Raw genomic sequence first — 17,579 nt, 5'->3', positions numbered from 1 at the left:
CAAGTATTACATGAGCTATGCCCAGGGTTTGAATTTTGCCCCACAACGTGAGTAGTGCAGACGGATCATCTGTGTTCGGGCCATAGTAGCAAGCAATGAGCACTGTGTGAGAGTACAATTTCCCCCAGACCATGCAGTATCTCCCCCCACTGTCCATGTCAGTGCCCGCTAGGGTGAACCCTACCCCTCTACGAACAAGGATCGTGACCCCTCTAGCATAACTGGAGTAAGACGAAAAGACCCTGCACGAGGCCCACCTGGATGCGAAAAGAGGGGACCCACTCGGCAGCAGATGAGTCTCCTGCAGAAGAGCTATGTCCACACAATGTCTGTCTAGGTACCCCAAGATCTGTCTTTTCTTTCTAGGGTTATTGAGCCCTCGCACATTCCACGACAACACCTGGAGCCGGAGCTCGGGTGGCGAATCAGTTACGTCTCCCATCCCCACAATGACAAGTAAATAGAACAAGTAGGTGTAGCAACATGCATCGAAAAAATTTCAGCAGAATGACAAATTAGGACAATACCCAACCCTCCACCCTGGGGTCTCCTCCCCCTGGGACACAACTTCAAGTGACCAAAAACAGTGTAAGGAACTAGCTGACCCTTCGCTCCACTCCTCCCTCCGGTAACCCCAACAGACCGGATCAACTTCCACCCCGCAACACTGAAATGTCCGCCCCCTACTAGAGTAGCCAGTGAACTGATAATCATTGAGGCAGTGCATGCGTTCCACCCTCCCACTCCGGCTTCCCCAACTTGCCGGGCATTCAGCACCCACCCTCCCTCCCCCACCCCAAACAGTACCAAAAACAACATCATAACTACAATAATCCTGACCCCAGAAGGGGGAAAGGAGTCATGGGGATCGCCCATTGGAGGCGTAGTCTAAGGGGCGCCAGACCTGCCCTCCACCTCCTTACTTGCACCCACTGGCATCCGGGACCAGTCCCAGATTTCGGCCGTGGGACGGAGGTGGGTGATCCGGCACTTGTCAATGTTGTAGATCGGTGAGAGAAAAAATTTTGAAGTGTTACCTCACCAGTAAGTGTCGCATCTAGACCAGAGGATGTCCGTTACCGGCGATGGTACCACGATGATTAACAGGCTGCCATGATTAGTCTTGCTGGGATAACGGAGATTGTGACCTGGACCGTCGTTCCTCCCTCTCTTCCCGGAGTCTGTCCTTCCTCTGCAGCTTCAGAAAATCCTCCACCTGTTGTGGGTTGGTGAAGAAGTGGTGAGTGCCACGGTGTGTGATCTTTAACTTTGCAGGATAAAGCATGGCATATGGGATTTCGTGGGTTTGTAGTTTCTTTTTCACGGCGGCGAATTTGCGTCTTGCATCTTGTACTGAGGGGGTAAAATCAGGAAAGAAGGACAGCGTTGCGTTGCCATAGGATACTGTGCCCAGCTCTCTTGCGCGACGAAGAACTGCGTCTCTGTCCCTGTAGTTCAGGAAGCGGGCGATGATAGGGCGCGGAGGTAACCCAAGGGGGGGAGGTGCAGCAAGCGATCTGTGTGCCCGTTCCACTATCAGGTGCGGGGAGAAAGAATCTTGTCCGAACAGTTCCACCACCAGTTTTTCCATGAAGATCTCCAGTTTCCCAGTGTTTGTGGTCTCCGCAAGGCCCAGGACGCGGATGTTATTGCGCCTGGACCTCGCTTCTAAATCTTCATTTTTATCCGCAATTATTTTGAGCAGTTTATCCATTTGCGTAACTTGCTTGGTGGTTGTCGTCGCCCGTCTTCCAGCACAGAAATCCTGTCTTCGGTTTCTTTGATACGGGTGTCATGTTGTTCCAGTCTCGTCACCACCCTATCCATTCGCGAGTTGATGGTGTCAATCTTGGCGTCAATGGTTGACAAGCTCTGCCGCATTCCAAGCAGGAGCGTTTTCCAATCTTCGTCCGGGGGGGACTGTGCAGGGGGGCTTTTCTCCACTTCCGACGTTCTCCCGGCAGGTTTCTTGGACTCAAACGGTATCTTGGACTGTCTGGCATCGTTGCGTCCCATTTCGCGCCTCGGGGTCCGGGTCGCCGCCAGTGAAGAAGCCGCCAGAGTCACAGCTAAAGGAGTTCCGACAGTGGGGGGCACAGGCAGTCAAGCTGTACAGTGTGAGGTCTCCTGTTTTACCTTGTCGCCTGAGCTGGGTGGACGGGCGTCGGTCACACTTTGGATTCCCTCGCGTCACTCATCCAGTCCCTAAGCTGGTGTAGCCGACCTCAGGGGCAGTTAGATCGTCAGATTTTTCCCCCCGGGAGAGGGGGTGTCCTCACAGTGTCTTTCGGATCTTTCTGGAGTCAGGGATCCACGCCACCCAGACAGGGAGCCCACTCCACGAGCCAGGCAGGACCACAGTATTAGAGGGGCCCAGCAGCCACTCCCAGGGGGCGGTCAATCAACATCTCATTTCTGCATCGCCTAGGCCAGACCTCCGGTAACCACGTGGCCTCGCAGATCAGCCCCCTATTCTGTACACGCAAGTCGCAGTTGTAGGCCCACTCACTGTCTCCCCGCCAGGGTTCCTGCGCTATGAGGTGAAGCAGAGACGTAGCTAGTATTGCAGTAGGCGAGGCTCCCTCGCAGCGCAGGTCCGCAGCGCAGATCAGGCCGAGGCAGGCCGCTTCCTCTCGCTGTCTCGTCGCGCTGTGCGACAGGCGCGCTGTGGAGTACAAGCAGGGGGCCATCTCAGATCTCCCCAGCCCAGGCAGTCTTAGCGGAGCAAATTAGGCGCGAAATGCAGGCGCTCGATCCCCCTCACCTCCAACGCGGCCCGTTGAGCCGCCAGAGCCTTCCCGGCTGAGCGCAATGTACGGCGCTGTCTTTGGCGGGAACTGCGTCAGTTCAAAAGCTGTGTTCGCTGCACAGCCCAGCGCCGGGGTTCCTGTCTCAGTCTCCTCTCGGGCCGGCCTCAGGGGAGAGGGGGGGAAGGGACACAGCCTCCGCGCCGCCTTCCGTCAGTCTCGTTGTGTGGGCCGCTGATCCCCGGACTTTCCTAGTGTGTGGGTCCGGCAGTGTGCAGTCTCTGCTCCGTCAGCCACTCCCGCTCCGGAAGCGCCGGCTTCTCCCAAGGCGGCCGGGCGCGCAAAGTCGGCAAGTGACACACCGTTGTGTGCGGGGTACCTTAGTGGAGCTGATTATAAGGGTTCCAGGTCAATTCAACCGATCAGGATGATGAAGGATTGTAAAGAGTGCCAGGTCGGGCGGGAGCCTCACTCCAGTGCGGCCATTACGGTTTGGCGCCACCTAGCGCCTCGCCCCAGATTAAAGTTAATAATATTAATGTTTCTCCCCAGCGCTGTATGATTTATCACTCAAATATCAGTTTAAAAAATATTTTTGAAATTCAACCATTTTTCTCCAAAAATCAGGTAATGAGCTCGAAAAAATGCACACATACTTGTCTCAAACAGACATTTTTCATTTTTGGTATACATATATTAGTTCAACCAAGCAAAATCTTCTAATTTAGTATGCTGGACTGCACACAGGAGAGCTACTTACAGATGGGGAGGAGCTACCAGTAGCTAACAAGCTACTCCTTGGAGAATTTTTATCTAAGATAATCAAAAAAGACCACCTCACGGCTCAAAACACCTTTGCCATGGAGTCTGACTGCTGCAGAACTGAGGCCTGACTTTTGAATGTCTTATTAAATATCCTTAAAATAATTACTAACAATTATTTTTACTTAATGGTAAACCCAGTGATTCTTGTTGTAACATGCAAGGATTTCTCCTTTAAATACTATTCTAAATATTTTTTGACAATAACTAAAAAAATGAAAAAGCAGTCCAAATTGAAATGTGAAGCCTTCAATAATCACAAAGGTTCAACAGGTCATCTGGACCAAGTCAATCAATCAATCAGTGTTCTTATAAAGCGTGACTAGTCACACATGAGTGTCTCAAGGACCTGGATGGGGCTGTGGGTCTGCAGTTCAGTTGAAGAGCCAGGTCTTAAGGTCCTTCCTGAATTGCCTCAGGGATGGTGATTGCCTGAGGTGCAGAGGCAGGGAGTTCCAGGTCTTTACAGAGAGGTAGGAGAAGGATCTTCCTCCAGCCGTGGTCATGCAGATCTGTGGGATGGTGGCCAGGGCCAGTTGAACTGTATACTTTCCTCTATTGGAGTCACACAAATATATCCGCACTGCCACCACCCTGCAATGGGGAAAACCTCTTTAAGTACCTCGGGGAATATCTCACAGGGACCAAGCAAAGTACTTAGGAGAACAACATTAAGCCCATGGTTGCCCAGGCCTGACGGGACATGGAAGAATGGGAGACCACCCCCTTTACAAGCTGGCAGAGTACCCTTATCAAAATGATCCACTTACTGAAGTTGCTATACACCTTGCAAAATTACCCCTATGAAATACTCCCAGCCTTCTTCCACACCCTGTAAACAGCACCCCCAAAGTTTCTCCTTAAGTGGGGACAAACCCCATAAAGCAAATATGTGCTGGGACCCTCTAAGTGTGGCCTTGTAGTAGCCAACATTAGCAACAACAACAAACATTGAGGGAGGGTCAAAGGGGATTTTAAAGACCACACTCAGATACAACCCCAAACAGTATTAAACAAAATAGAGTATCAGAGGGTCTATGGAGCCAAGACAGGGAGCGCTATGTACATGTCTAGAGAGGACTAACCATAACTGCCTTCAACAACATACCAATGATGTACGGGTCAACCTCACAAGGAGCCTGCCCAGTGATCATGTGAGGATTCCCATCAGTCACCACACGGAACCGCCCTTCATCATTTGGGTTCCTGTTGGGACCACTACTGATGTTATCTATTCTATTCTACATGGAGGGGTCTGGTAGCAAGATACCCTCTCATGATCAATTAGATTAACGTGGTCTCAGATGGAGATGATGTTGTAAATCAAGGGGGACTGATATCGTAGTGCAAAGATTGTAACACAAAACTAAATGTGTGTGAATTAAAATTGGATGAGGGGGTGCTGAATGTAACTTTATTCTGTCGCTACCCACTCTGCCAATGTTAAAAGAAGTAGACAAGAATAATCCAATGATTCTTGGGTTATTTCATGTATAAAGGGGTCAACATGTTTCTGCAATGTTTGACAATAGTTGTCATTGCTTTCATCAGGATCATTATATAAACATGCTACTACGAATTAGTGCTCACAACGAAAAAACAATGAGTGCTCAAAATTATGAATGAAATAATAAATATTTCAAAACCGATACTGGAGTCACCTGAATCCACTAGTTGTCTGTATCGGTAGTTCAACCTTCCAATGTGGAATTTACCCAAATGGAGGATGTATAAACTTCACCCCACCTGGCCACGGCTCAGGATGAAGGGGAAGCACCGCTCTGTCCGTCGGTGCCTCGCGAATGCGTCTGAACCGATAGCCAACATTAGACCAGCCACATTGTACATATTAACCACTGGATATTAGGGAACAGGGCGGACCCATCCATGGGTATAGGACTCCGGACCTTGGAACGATACGGAATCTTTGACTTACTCTTCGGCCCACCCCGCAAGCCTGTCTCCCTCCAGCAACCTGAACATCACATGCATACTGGCATCAGGCCTTGCGGTGGATACGCTGACATGGGACCCTGACCAAGGAGACCCCATTGTGGGCCAGAAGTTGGCTCTGACACCTGATCGCCCTGTGCGGCTTCCGAGCCTGGGACACCATTGGTATCTCGAAACTGGGCAAAATCTGGGAGGGGGGCACACAGTGTACATTCCAACACCATTTCAATGTGTACAATATGCATAGATTGCAATTTTATCGATACTTACAACTCAGGCATGCCCTGGAACAGCATTGAGGGGCTCTTCCGGTAGTCCATGAGTACAAGCCACTTGAGGCTCACATTACAGTCTCCTCAATTCGAGCCAAAAGCATTTCCAAGATATAACTCTCCCCAGTCAACAACACCCCAGGTCCCAAGGCCACATTGTGGGAACGGTGGGAATAGGACATAGGCACACTAGCGGAAGAAGACTGGGTGGAGGTTAGAATTATTCATTCACCTTAAGCTAGTACAACTCAAATATCTGCACACGGTATATTTTAGCCCAACTAGGCAGCACAAGATGAACTACACCCTGACCCTCACTGCCTATGCTGCAGAACATAACTAGGCAGCTTTTGCTACACGATCTGGAAATGTAGATATATTCAGTTATTGGCACACTATATGCATGTCCCCGGATGACACTGGAGAGCAGAGACACTGCCTATGCTGAATGAATGAAGACCCAGAATGGACTACTGAGCCGAGGAAGAGTGGCATGACTATAAAGCTAGGGGCTGCCCCGAAAACATAGTAACATTTGGGGGCCTGGACTGCAGGTTCCATACGTGGAATGTAGTGTGTACTTTTGGTATAGGGAAAGCTGAATGACTTAAATAGGTGGAGGGCTCAAGGCGCTTGATGTGAAATACATTCCTCTGTACTTTGTGCAGTGTGATCAGTTAAGCACTCTGTAAAACTAATAAAACAGATATGTCAAAAGAAAAAAAAGAAACTTTATAGCAATGGGGTCTATTCAGAAAAAGAAAACTAAAAATATCAGAGAACTCCACAAAGTTCTTCCCTGTAAATGCACATTTTTTTCTCCGTACGGAAAACATTTTTCCCACATAGAGAAAACACTTCCTCTATGCCCCTAGCAAATCTGGGGATGAATAGTTCGCTTTTCCACCCTAGAAGGGGTCAATCTCTGACATTTTCCATGTCGGAAAGGGTGTTGCAGAAGAGTTTGACAGGGAAACATCCTTTACAACGCAACTTTTACCAAGCAGTGCCTTTACGACGCAACTTTTACAACGCAAACCATTACAACGCATTGCGCTGGGGGGGCGCTCTAGGATAGGGAATAGGTTTAATTTACTATCCAACACCTTCCCTACTATCCACGGGGACTGGAGTTGGAATAGTAAATTAAACTATTCACTATCCAGTGCCCCAAAGCACTATGCGTTGTAAAGGCATGCGTTTTAAAAACAGCGTTGTAAAGGCATGCGTGGTAAAAGCATGCGTTGTAATGTCATACATCTGTTTGACAATGCCCACAAATGTATATCTTTCTGAGTGCTCACAAACATTCCAAGCAAATCGCACCTTGGAACAGTCATTTCCCACCCGTTGAGTGGGATTTACTACTGTGTAAAAATCCACACTAGTAAATGCATGTACACACACAAGGAATTCCTTTGTAAATTCATGGCAAGCATAAAAAAGTTGAATTCAGTCATAAATGTATGTTTACAAGCAAATTTGCCTTTGCGAATAGGGCCTTTCATATTTCTTTTTTCGGTCGCATCAAACTTCTTGTTGAACTGCCTCATGCTGCTTTTAGCCCCAAACTAAAGAGAACTAGAGGAGGAAACTAGTTTATTGAGACCCATCGTGAAAAGACAGCAGGAACAGTTTCACACAATCCTTATTTGTTATTTATGTTGCTCCTTGTACTCCCCTCTTCTTCCAGATTGTCCACTATGCAAAAGGAAAGTCCTACATTGATGAAGTTGGAACATTTAAGGATCGCTTGGAGTTTGTGGGTAACCCACGAAAGAAAGATGGCTCTATAATAATCCGCAAGCTAGCTCATACTGACAATGGCACCTTTACCTGCGATGTGAAGAACCTGCCTGATGTGGTGGGGACTACCTCTTCTGTTCATCTCTTAGTCTTTCAGAAAGGTAAGAGCAAGTCAAAGGGGCTATTAGATCACAATAACACAAACAGAGACATTGGGGAGAGCATGCAGTGACACCTTACACTTTATTAGTGGTTCCTGCCCATCGTTGGTAGTCCGTAACCATTACATGTTTCGCAACCACTAGAGCGATCACAAAGAATTTGTGCATGACCCTGCAATTGACAAGGGGAGTGCCTTGCAAGTTAGAAATGTGTGGATTACTATTTGGAGTGGCAAGTGCATCATTGTGTATTGCTAACTGGAATTTTGCTTTTGCAAACTTAGCCTTGCTATCTCTGCGAATTTGAAGTATCTTTGTACATATTTATTTATTTATTTATTTATAATTACATTTATCAAGCGCACAGCTACCCGGAGGTTTCCCGGCGCTAAGCAAACTGAGCAGAAAGGGAAACAGAAAGAGTCAGACCAGGAAGGTTAAAAATCAAAAAGCCAAGTTTTAATTCCTTTCCGGAATTTCAGAAAACAAAGTTCAGAGCGCAGAGATTGGGGTAAGGAGTTCCATAACGAGGGTGCCAGCAGGGAAAACGAGCGTCCTCCCATTTTGGCTCTGGTGACACGAGGGATCTTACATTTGTTCTGAGTGGAGGACCTAAGTGTACGGGGGGGGATGTATTGCTGAACCAAAACAGAAAGATAATGAGGGGCTCTACCTGTCATGATCTTGTGCATATAGCAGAGTGCTTTGAATTTAATTCTGCTCTCGATGCATAACCAGTGCAGTTTACGCCTATGCTGTGAGACCGAGGATCTCGCAGGGAGGTGACAGATAAGGCGGACTGCCATATTCTGTACCACCTGAAACCTCCTGGTCACCTCCTTGCCGGCACCGAGGAATAGGATATTCCCATAGTCCAGGCGTGAGGTGACAAGAGCCTGGACTACAGATCTCAGGGTGTCGGCAGGCAGCATCCACGTAATTTTCCTCAGCCACCTGATGATGGTGGTACAGGTGGCTGAGACTTTCACCGCGTGTTGTTTAAATGATAGCTGGTTATCAAAGATAACCCCTAGATTACGAGCAGACACGGTGGGAATAGGTAAAGGCCCCATCTCAGGTGGCCAATGTTGTGGGCCCCAGAGCGAGGTGTCTGAACCAAACAGGAGCAGTTCGGTCTTGTCCCCGTTTAATTTTAATTTGTGCTTCAGCATCCAATCTGATATTTGTTTCAGCCCGGATTGAAGAGAAGAAGAGGGAAGATTTTTATTGGTAGACAATGAGTAGATGACTTGAGTGTCATCAGCATAGGAATAAATTGTGAGACCAGCCTGTTCTGCCAAAAAAGCAAGGGGTCTCACATACAGGTTAAAGAAAAGGGGACTAAGGATAGACCCTTGGGGAACACCGTGAGTGGAAGGGAATATGGATGAAACAGAAGAAGAAGAGAAAACTTGAAACGTGCGATCAGAAAGAAAATTAGCAATCCAGGCCAGGGCGGAGCCTCCGACGCCAATAGCCTTCAGGGTGGACAACAAGATGGAATGGGAGACGGTGTCAAATGCGGCACTCAAATCAAGCAAGATGAGTGCCACCGTCTCCCCATTGTCCACCTGCCGTCTAATGGTCTCTGACACACCCAACAGAGTGGTCTCCGTAGAAAAACCAGCCCTGAACCCGGATTGAGAACCATGTAAAAAATTGGAGGTTTCAACATATGAATTAAGCAAAGAGTTAACATGTTTTTCCAAGATCTTGGAAAAACATGAAATCAAAGAGATGGGGCGAAAATTAGAGGGATTGTTGGGGTCAGCGTTAGCCTTTTTCAGCAGTGGAACCACCATAGCGTGCTTCCAGTCACTAGGAACAATAGCTTCTGTTAACGAGGCGTTCAGGACATCCAAAATAATAAGGAGTGAGGCTGAGTCCAGAGAGCTCAGAACTTGAGGGGGCATTGGATCAAGGGGGGAGCCAGATTTGATGTCATGCAAATACTTTTTTAAGAGCCCAGGAGAAATGGGGTCCCACACTTGAAGTGGGGGGATCACTGACTCAGAACAGGGAATGAGAATAGGGGGAACATTGCACAGATCTTGCGCAGAAGGAATAGACCCATGATCTGTGATTTTATTAATTCTTGAACCTTACTGATGATGCAGTATCTCTAATAGCTTCAGGGAAGTGGTACTAATGAGAGAATAGGAACTACATAACAATTGGGAGCACCAGCAGATATTTTTTTCAACCGAGCATGCAGAACATTTTACGGATTTGTGATGCTAAATTTGATCCTAAACCCAGACTCTTCGCACAAACACAGACTTCCAATACTATGATTGGCATGACAAGATAGGGTATTGTTCTGAATGCCCACTGCATAACAGACTTACTTCTCGTTTGTACTTGAGCCCTTCTCATTCCTTTCTCCTTAGTGCCCTTGCGACCCGGGGTTCTTGTTGGAGCCATCGTTGGAGGAGTGCTTGGTGTGGTGATCATCATTGCTGTTATAGTGTACCTTATAAGGTATTGCTGGTTGCAGAGGCAAGCAAGACTGAGAAGAGACCTCAGGTAAGGATATCAAGAAGTCCAGGGATTTCAACTGCTATCAGATTATGAGTATTTGCTAATTATTACGAAATCCTTGTAAAGCTTTGTCTGATAAAAGACTTGCCATGATCAAGCCTAACAATAGTGATGGAAAAAAACATGAAATACATTTCTGTGTGAATCCTACTGAAAGGTTTGGGAATTAAATGCTGGAGATCTCAGAGGGATAGCGGATCTCTGTTATCACAGATTGTCATTCTTTTCAGGGGAAAAATTGCAAAATATGTAGCCACTGGGGAGAGCATACATACTTACCCAATGACATTCAGAAAGTGGGAGCTGTACAACACAGACGGCCTAAACTTTGCAATTGAAACTACCCACGTTTGAATGCCAGTATCTAATCCCTGCAATCGCAAACCCTTACTACATTGCATCGTGAATCATTGAGATGGGAGGTGTGCATGCCACATCCTTTTTTTCCATACAAGTTGTAGTTGTTTGCAAAGAGTACATTGCGACTCACAAAGACATTTGTGAATCTTAATGTGCCTTTGATTCATTAGGACGTTGGACTTTGTGGTAGCAGATACTGTGATTTTGCAAATCACTGGCTTTGAAAACAGAAAAGAGAATCTATTGGTAAAAAGGGCCACACGTTTCTTATATTTGATTAAATATGCAATTGATCTAAACCAGCCAGCTCCAAATGTGGGAAGGTGCCAATCTATAATTTGAATGTACAGTGGTCAATTAGCGAGCATCTGTGAAATGGATATCATCAGATAATGGCCCCAGGGAATATGTTCAGTTCACAAGCATTAATGTGTGATACCCATTGTTATCCTGTGTAGTGTGCATGCACTTACCACAAACAATGTGTCTTTTTCCTGATCTCTTGAGGCACCTTAACTAGCTTGGCTGGCATGGTATCTAGAGAACTATTTAGAAAACTATCTGTATTTGAATGTGACTTCTCTTTTCTTTTTCCATTAGTGCACTGGAAAGGGGGAAACTTCATAAATCTGGCAAGGACTCAAAGCGAAGCCGGCAGGTAAGCACCACCAATTTAACAGGAAGTCATGACGCTAACCAATGAGAACATGAGATGATATGTTTTGAGAAAAGAAGTGTAGAAGTTGCAAAGGTAAGGAATGGTAGAGCTCAAAAGTGATTAAAAGTGTTAAATGGTGGATGTTAGAAGTGGTATAGCTCTGACCTTGCGGAGCTCAGACATGGCTCTCGGTGGAGGAACCTAGAAATAGTTATACTGCCAAGTGATAAACCATTGAAGAGGAGGAGCCTACTGTGTAGAATTTTGCAGAAGCAGAGCTCATGACTGGTAGAGCTGAGAAGCAGAAGAGCCTAGGCATGGTAGACTGTGCAAGTGAGAGGTACTGGAATTGCTAGAAATGGTAGGGCTTGGGAATGGTTGAGTTCAGGTAAAGGACAGGTAGCAAGTGATGACATTTATAATAGGCAGAGCTGGGGGTTTTGGAACTCGCAAAGAGATGCACTCCTATGAAGCTATCCCTCTCAGTGTCTCTATCTGTCTCTCATACAGTCTAGATCTCTTGTTGTCTCTTTCGTTCTCTCTATCACAGCACTTCTACTTCGCCTTAGCCACTCTTATTGTGTGCAGCATCCCCAAGTTTCCTCTCTACTATTAGCAAATGGCCATAGAGACTGGGCGTGGAAAGTTATGAAATATCTCTGCACATATATGAGAGTCTGCTTTCAGAAGACAGCCTCTCTTGATTTCAAAGGCCGGGAGCCCAAATTGGCTCAAACTGTTGAGGAAGAAAATCAGACCCTCCAAAATTTACCTCAATCTGACTTCCCACAATTTACTGGATTGGAGATTGTGTTAACCTCAATTTCATGATGCAACGTGTCCCTGAGTTAAGGCACCACACAGAACACCAAAATCAAACACAATACAGTTAATTAATTAATTAAGGGGGGAAAAAAGGGGGGAAAGGGGAGTGCACAGGTCTCTAATGGATTGCCCTCACACACCCTGAAGGATGTCATGCTTCATCATTGGGCTGTGCTCCTCGTCTGGCCTGCGCTGCAATGCCCAATCGGCACCCGCAAAGGGGCTCTTTGCCGGAGACCTTTTAAGAGACAGCCGTTGGGCGTGTGAGGGTATGTGATCAAGGTAGTGAATTGAGAGTGCAAAGTGAGTTAAAATAGGTTGGTACTGCACTGTATGGAACAAATTTTATTCTGAGGGTGTACTAACCTAACTAAAATGCGTGAGCCCTGTCTGGAGCCAATGATCCTACAGGGTCTAGATAGTGTAAGTGGTTGACATGTTTCTCGCCTTCTGCCCCTAACGGGTCAATCAGCAATTCTTCAGGACCGGTGTATTTAAAAAAAAAGGAATATAGTGTTAATAACTACTGCAAAGCCGGTGCTGAGTACCGTCTTGTTACCAGCGTTGCTTTTGGTGTTCCAGGGCTGAAGGCCTGGATAGTTGAGAACTGAAAAAATAACAAATAAAACGATAAAATAATGTCATTAGTCCTGACGTGGGGAAAAGCTGTGCATGTTTAATCATGCAACTTTGTTCGGAGTGCAATTCTGCGGAGTAAGGGAGGGTGCACCAAGATAGTTTAGTGTCGTAATAGTAGCTTGGTCAGGGTGGTACACTTCACATGGTGTGAAACACATCGTGGTGGTAGTGTGGTACACATCGCATGACACTCAAGCCTGACATCACCCCTGGTAATGAGGTCCGGTGCTGATGGGTCTGCCAAACGAGAACTGCGTTGCTCGATTCTGTCAATTGAAAATCAACAGGCGGGCAGCCGCACACATATAAACGTAAGCACGAGTCATACAGTCTTACCGGCCTCTTGTTGAACCGTTCAATTTTAGATGAATAAGATCAGTACTTACAAAAGGGTGGCCCTCCCTTACTATGCAGAATTGCACTCCAAACACAGTTGCATGATTACACAAGCACAGCTTTTCCCCATGTCAGGACTAATGATATCATGAGCCCTGGGTTATCAGTACTACTGTCATTTACCTTAGGACACTAATCATGTCCCAGTGACAGAAACACACCATCCCATACGACCACACTGCCACATGGGGTTATACTATTTTGCATATCACTTCATGCAGGGGATACATGTTTTAACTGATCCACTGGCGACATAGCACTCTGTGATGTGCATTGAGTCAAGATTTTTTTTTTAAATAACCAAATCTTCACTTTAACTTCCCCTGTTTGCCACTGGTTGCAACAAGTTAACGCATGGAAGCACTGCACTTGGTGACTATGTTCCTATCCAGACTCGACTCTGCAAGTATGGGAACTATAATAGTTTTATTATTACTTTTTCAGGTCTCAACTATCCAGGCCTTCAGCCCTGGCACACTAAGAGCAATGCTGGTGACAAGACGGTACTCAGCACCGGCTTTGTGGTAGTGTTAGAGTTAGGAAAACTATATTCCTTTTTTTTTTTAAATACACCGGTCCTGAAGAATTGCCGATTGACTCATTAGGGCAGAAGGCGAGAAACATGTCGACCACTTACACTATCTAGACCCTGTAGGATCATTGGCTCCAGACAGGGCTCGCACATTATAGTTAGGTTAGTACACCCCCAGAATAAAATGTGTTCTATACAGGGCAGTACTGAACCTATTTTAACTCACTTTGCACTCTCAATTCACTACCTTGATCACATACCCTCCCGCACCCAACAGCTGTCAATTAAAAGATCTCCAGCAAAGAGCCCCTTCGCGGGTGCCAGTCGGGCATTGCAGCGCCAGCCAGACAAGGAGCACAGCCCAATAATGAAGCATGACATCCTTCGGGGTGTGTGAGGGGAATCCATAAGAGACCTGTGCACTCCCCTCTCCCCTCCCCCCCTTGGGAACTGCACACCCACTTCACTGACTTACCTTTTAGGAGCATTTTGCAGGACCTATTGAAAAAACTCACGGTTCCTCCCTTTTGATTAACCAATCAGTCTGTACATGTGGAATCAAGTGTGTTCATTAAAGTTTTAGCTCTCAATTATCTTGTGCCCAAAGAAAATAGAAAGTAAGTAACATTTCTGAATGATAGGAATTAGTGCTGGAATATAACATAATTATTATCTCTGGCAAATATTAAACCAAGCATGCCATTATATAAATAATTTATACAAAGGAAGCAGACACATCATGAAACATTGTCTTGTCTAATCTTTGGATTTGGCAAATGATGGCACAAGCCTGTCAAATGCTATTGACCTTATTCAAAACCATGGTAAAAATAGAGTGCAAAAGCCACCCTATATCCCCTGAGTTTTTTGCACTCAAATCTGAGTTTTCCCCTACACACAGAGGAATTAACTTGCAGTATTGGTCTTTCCAGCTGATATAATCATACAGCAATCCTCTTTGAGTACTGTTGAGACTGCACAATTTTCCTCTAGATATGTAAAGATTTGTGCACTCAAAAACCTTGCCAAATTTGTAGTTCAAAATCGGGAAAATGTAGTGTAGCATTCAGCAGGAGGTATATTTATGTCTTAATGTTAAGGCATTTTTAAAACAAAAATAAAAAGGTTTTAGTGTAATAATTTAAAACTACATTACCTTAGTTTCCTGAAGTAGATTATTGGTGGAACAAACAAATTAGTCAGGGAACACAAACAACTAAATTCAAGGACAGTTGTGTCCGGCATGTTAATCTTGGCACGATTGTTTGCTGGGCACGAGATGGGTAAATGACAGTGTTACCCCTTGAAAAACACAAGCTTTAGAAATACCTGATCCCTAGAGTAAGATATAAGGGCTTCTGTTTTTGGATGAAAAGTGTGAGAAAGTATAGAGACAGGCTTTGAGGATTTGTGAAGCTGTGACATGTTGAAACAAGGGTACGGTAGGCATAATGGGAACAAATATTTGAGGCTACTCCATCAGGGGATCAGTTATAATAGCAAATTGACGAATTAACAATTGATAGTATTCCACCATACTCAAAAAGGCTCTTAACTCCTTAATTGGGAAAAAGGGAATGACTTTGATTGCTAGTATTTACCTACTTATGGTTTGATCGTCTCCTAGCATGTAACCTATGCATCTGGCTTCCGTAGCAGCAGGAAGGCTGTTTCTATGATCAGTATGCAAACCAAACTCCCTGGGTGTATTGGAGAAGGTTGTTACAAGGTCTTGAGGAGATGGCCAGTCTGTACTATAACTGATAATGTCTAAATAAGCAGCAGCACAGCCCGTGTGTGCCTGCAGCAAGGAATTGAACAATCTTCGTAAAGTTGCTGGTGCCCCATGAAGACCAAAAGGTAGGCCGAACCATAATGAGTTTGAAACAGTTTTTTCTTTAGGCCCTGGGCCACAAAGATCTGCCAGTATTCCTTGGTTAGGTCTCTAATGACCATGCATGGTGAAGTAACCATCTGGCCTGTCGTATCATGTGCTCTCTGCAATGGTGAATTGTGCTATAAAAATCATTCAACTAATACTGATACAGAAGCATGTGTTTCGTCTAGTTTTTAAACCAATTCAGATGAATAGTTCCAAGTGCTTCTTGACGGCTCAATAATGTTGTTTTCTAAAGAATCTGGATTTGTTTCTCAGCAGGCATTTGGGTGATCTTATTTGGTTTGGTTGGATGAAGGTGGTACATGCTGTAGTATTTAAGAGTAGCAAACACACAAAAGGTGATGGGAGGAGCAGCATTCCATTGCATTGTTCTTTTGCCCAACATGCCACCTCAGTTTGGACCCAGCCATGTGAAAATTAGTCTTGATTCTGCTCCAATAGATATAGTCCAGACCAAACTACTAGGCCAGATCCTCCCTGAAGCATACACAACCAACCCAGGACTGGTTTCACCATGTTTGGGGCTCTTAGGTTTGGTCTTGCTTGACTTTATAGAGAGGCACTGTAAGCACATGACCCATGTTTGGGAATACCCTTACCACTTAGGATGGTACTTCAAGCTCACAGGGGGTGATGAGAAGAATGCTGGCAATTTGTCTAAACATGGGAAATTGGTTTGGGTAGCATTCCAACCCATGGATCTTTTCCTCACCATGCTACCTCAGTTTGGACCCAGTCGTGTGCAAATCAGTCTTGATCCTGCTCCAAAAGGAATAGTCCAGCTAGAATTGCCACACCCTCCATGAACCAGAACACAAGCAACCAACGACTGTTTTTTCCCTGAATTTGGCTTGTCAGTGTGGTATAGCTTGTTTAAAATTGCACAGTAAGCAAGGGACACACATCTGGGCATGCAACTTGCCATTTAAGGTGGCAAATCAAACTCACAAAAGGTGATAGGAGGAATACTTGCAATTTGTCTAACAACATGCATTGCTCTGGGTAGCATTCCGACTCCTCATTCTTTTGTCCACTGTAAGAATTTGAGTATTAATTGAGGGGGCTGAGAATTAAAAACCTCATATGATAACCACAATCCTTTGCAGGGTGAACCACAAAAGTCACTAAATACACCTGTGCTTAACATTCTGGTAGCTGCCTGAAAAGCAGTCAGGCATAATGTAGAGACAACAGGTAAAGTATTTATGCAGTGCTCAAACAGTAATAAAGTAAAAACACAACACCAGAAAAATCTCAATTTAGCAAAATAGAGTATGTTTTTAATAAATAAAATGATACCAAAATGACAAAAATCAATTTAGTAAAATCAGAGATATGAATTTTTAGGTTTGAATTAAAATAGTGCTAAAAAGCACAAAGTGCCAATCCCAGTTTTCAGGTCATCCTAGACCGGGTCTAAGTCAAACGTTAAAGCCAACTCCAATTGATCACGGGTGGATATAGGGACCAGGCTTGTCCCGGTGGAAAGTTTTCTTTCTGACTTAAAAACGTATGGGGAGAAAAAGTGGTTGCCGACAATACATCGGCGGGGCAAGCTGCAAGCTGGATCCGAAGTGGGGCACGATGATGACAGGTCGCTAAAGCACAGGATCTTGGTGCGTTGATCGACAAAGGCAGTTAAGCTCCGAGCAGACAAAGTCAGTCCCCAGGAAAGTCTCAATGGCAATCGGCTTCAACTCGGTGTTGGTCTCAGTGATGTTCAGATTCAGAAACATTTCTGGAAGTCAGATCTCCTTCAGCAGGGAAAAGCAGCAAGCTGAGGCCAATCGGCAATTTGATGTCAATGGCTGCAGCTGCGAGGGCAACTCCGGTCTCTATCGTTTCTCCAGGCAGAAAGTTGGCAAATAGTTTTAGTGTGGGCAGGAGGACTGCACTCTAACTCCAACTAAGGGCCAAGGGCCTGGTAAGCACTGGCTGGAGTTAGGACTCACTCCAACGCAGGCCAGCAGCATGGTTCAGGGCAGGTTCAGTGAGGGCTTGTCAGCTGGGCAGTTGCAGGGTGAGAG

The 17,579-nt window shown here is 45.7% G+C and overlaps 1 protein-coding gene across 1 annotated transcript in view; it reads left to right on the top strand.

The window, feature by feature from the left end:
* The window catches only part of MPZ (myelin protein zero), a 55,526-nt gene that overhangs the window by 25,645 nt on the left and 12,302 nt on the right, over positions 1-17,579 (top strand). The window contains exons 3-5 of the mRNA XM_078670039.1: positions 7,488-7,701; positions 10,092-10,227; positions 11,203-11,260. Of these exons, the coding sequence (XP_078526165.1) occupies positions 7,488-7,701; positions 10,092-10,227; positions 11,203-11,260 (408 nt within the window). The remainder of the gene's footprint in view (positions 1-7,487; positions 7,702-10,091; positions 10,228-11,202; positions 11,261-17,579) is intronic.

The sequence above is a fragment of the Lissotriton helveticus genome, chromosome 12 (genome assembly GCF_964261635.1).
Source record: "Lissotriton helveticus chromosome 12, aLisHel1.1, whole genome shotgun sequence".
NCBI lineage: Eukaryota > Metazoa > Chordata > Amphibia > Caudata > Salamandridae > Lissotriton > Lissotriton helveticus.
The sequence above is the reverse complement of the archived record's forward strand: the minus strand, read 5'-3'. Positions and strand labels throughout refer to the sequence as shown.